This window comes from Sinocyclocheilus grahami, unplaced genomic scaffold (assembly GCF_001515645.1).
Source record: "Sinocyclocheilus grahami isolate Dianchi unplaced genomic scaffold, SAMN03320097.WGS_v1.1 scaffold5046.1, whole genome shotgun sequence".
Classification (NCBI taxonomy): Eukaryota; Metazoa; Chordata; class Actinopteri; order Cypriniformes; family Cyprinidae; genus Sinocyclocheilus; species Sinocyclocheilus grahami.
Window position 1 is genome coordinate 8,783 of NW_015509841.1, and position 1,627 is coordinate 10,409.

At 38.5% G+C, this 1,627-nt stretch overlaps 1 protein-coding gene across 1 annotated transcript in view; it reads left to right on the top strand.

The window, feature by feature from the left end:
* The window catches only part of LOC107577076 (transmembrane and coiled-coil domain-containing protein 3-like), a 5,201-nt gene that overhangs the window by 1,267 nt on the left and 2,307 nt on the right, over positions 1-1,627 (top strand). The window contains exon 2 of the mRNA XM_016263190.1: positions 706-913. Coding sequence (XP_016118676.1) covers positions 706-913 — 208 coding nt within the window. The remainder of the gene's footprint in view (positions 1-705; positions 914-1,627) is intronic.

Genomic DNA, 1,627 nt, shown 5'->3' on the forward strand with positions numbered 1-1,627 from the left:
GCATAAGCTCAGATCAATGAGGCCTACGATCAGTCAGTTCCAAAAAGAAATTCAAAACCTGTGCTAATTGAAAGAAAACTAGTTTTGACAAGTAACACCAGATTATGTAAAGGTTTTTTAGCACAAGGGATAATAATAATTGTAAAAAATGCTACATATAGGAAAGCAAATAAACACAAAATGTGAATGCAACGTGCAAAGTTTCATAGCATGCATTTTCCTCTATGAAAACATTAGAAAGAAATGTGCAGTTTAGTGTGTTGTGTCTATAATCTGGGTTTATCTGCTTGCTTTTATACAGTTTGCATCAGCAATAAGGTGTGTACTGAGTTTGATCTTTTAAAATGGCTGTTTTAGTCCATTAAGCCACATGAGGCATTTTAGCAAGTGCTGTATATGAATCACAAGAGCCCAAAACTAAAAAATTTTTCACAGATATTTGTTTTTCTTCTTTTGAGAGGTGATCTAAATATTTGTAACTTAAAATGTGTTGAAAACTGACAGACCTGTGCTGCAATTTATGAATGATTTGTCCTCCAGTCATGCGACTGAACACTGTGACATGTCTCAGTATGTTTGTTTAGTTATTTTTGCAAATAGTCTTTTTGGCATCAGTCGTTGAGTGTCTTTGGGCAACTCATGAAGCTGATGTGAGCAGGAAGTGTCTTTAAGGACAGTGAAGCACAACACAAGTGGTTCCTGTGACGTTAGACATGCACACGTGTTTTTCCAGGAGGAGCAGGAGTACATGGAGCTGGTGGCGGCAGAGAAACACCAGCAGGAGGCGCTAAAAGTGGCACAGGATCGGAATAAAACCCTGTCCATGCTGGATGAGATCCTGGAGGACGTGAGGAAGGCCGCAGACCGTCTGGAGGAGGACATCGAAGAACACGCCTTCGACAACAACAAACAGGTGCAGGTTTCGCAAACACAGCTGTTCTAGATCAAATACAGCGCAGTGAAGAAATGTCTCTGAACCTGAAATACAGGACCTACTACACATACAGTAATGTGATACACTTGACATTGACTGAACACAGCATGTTTAACCACCACAAATATCATGAAGAAACACACACACACACCTGAGTCAATAGCAGAGCAGAACAAACATCTTACAGTGAGACACAAACTTATGAATGATTCCATAATGAAAATGATCAACACTAACAGTGAACTTCATTATCAGTTGGGTCTGTGTGTTAAGCTTGGAAAACCAATTGCACCTCTTTTTACAGCAGCAACACATTCATCAACAGCAGATCATGAGCAATCGCATGGCATAAATGATTGTGAACTGATCTGAAACTGTGAGCTTGTAGAACGTGCAACAACACTGCGTTTTTATTCTGAACATGCAGTACTCGCATTTAATTCAGTTACAGCACTTTGACATTTAATAATCATATATTAGGCTGTATCACAATTCCTGTTTTTCCGTCTCCAAATTTAGGACCACTTAAAATAATGATTAAGCTGTTTGTTATACCATTTAAGATGTTTAAGACTTTTTATGTCCTCAAACTTCATAAAACCAAATATTTGATACTTTTTAAGGACCCGCGGGGGTTTTTTTATTTGTAACTACAGTAACATCATGTTCACACAGCGCACACAATTCCTCTGC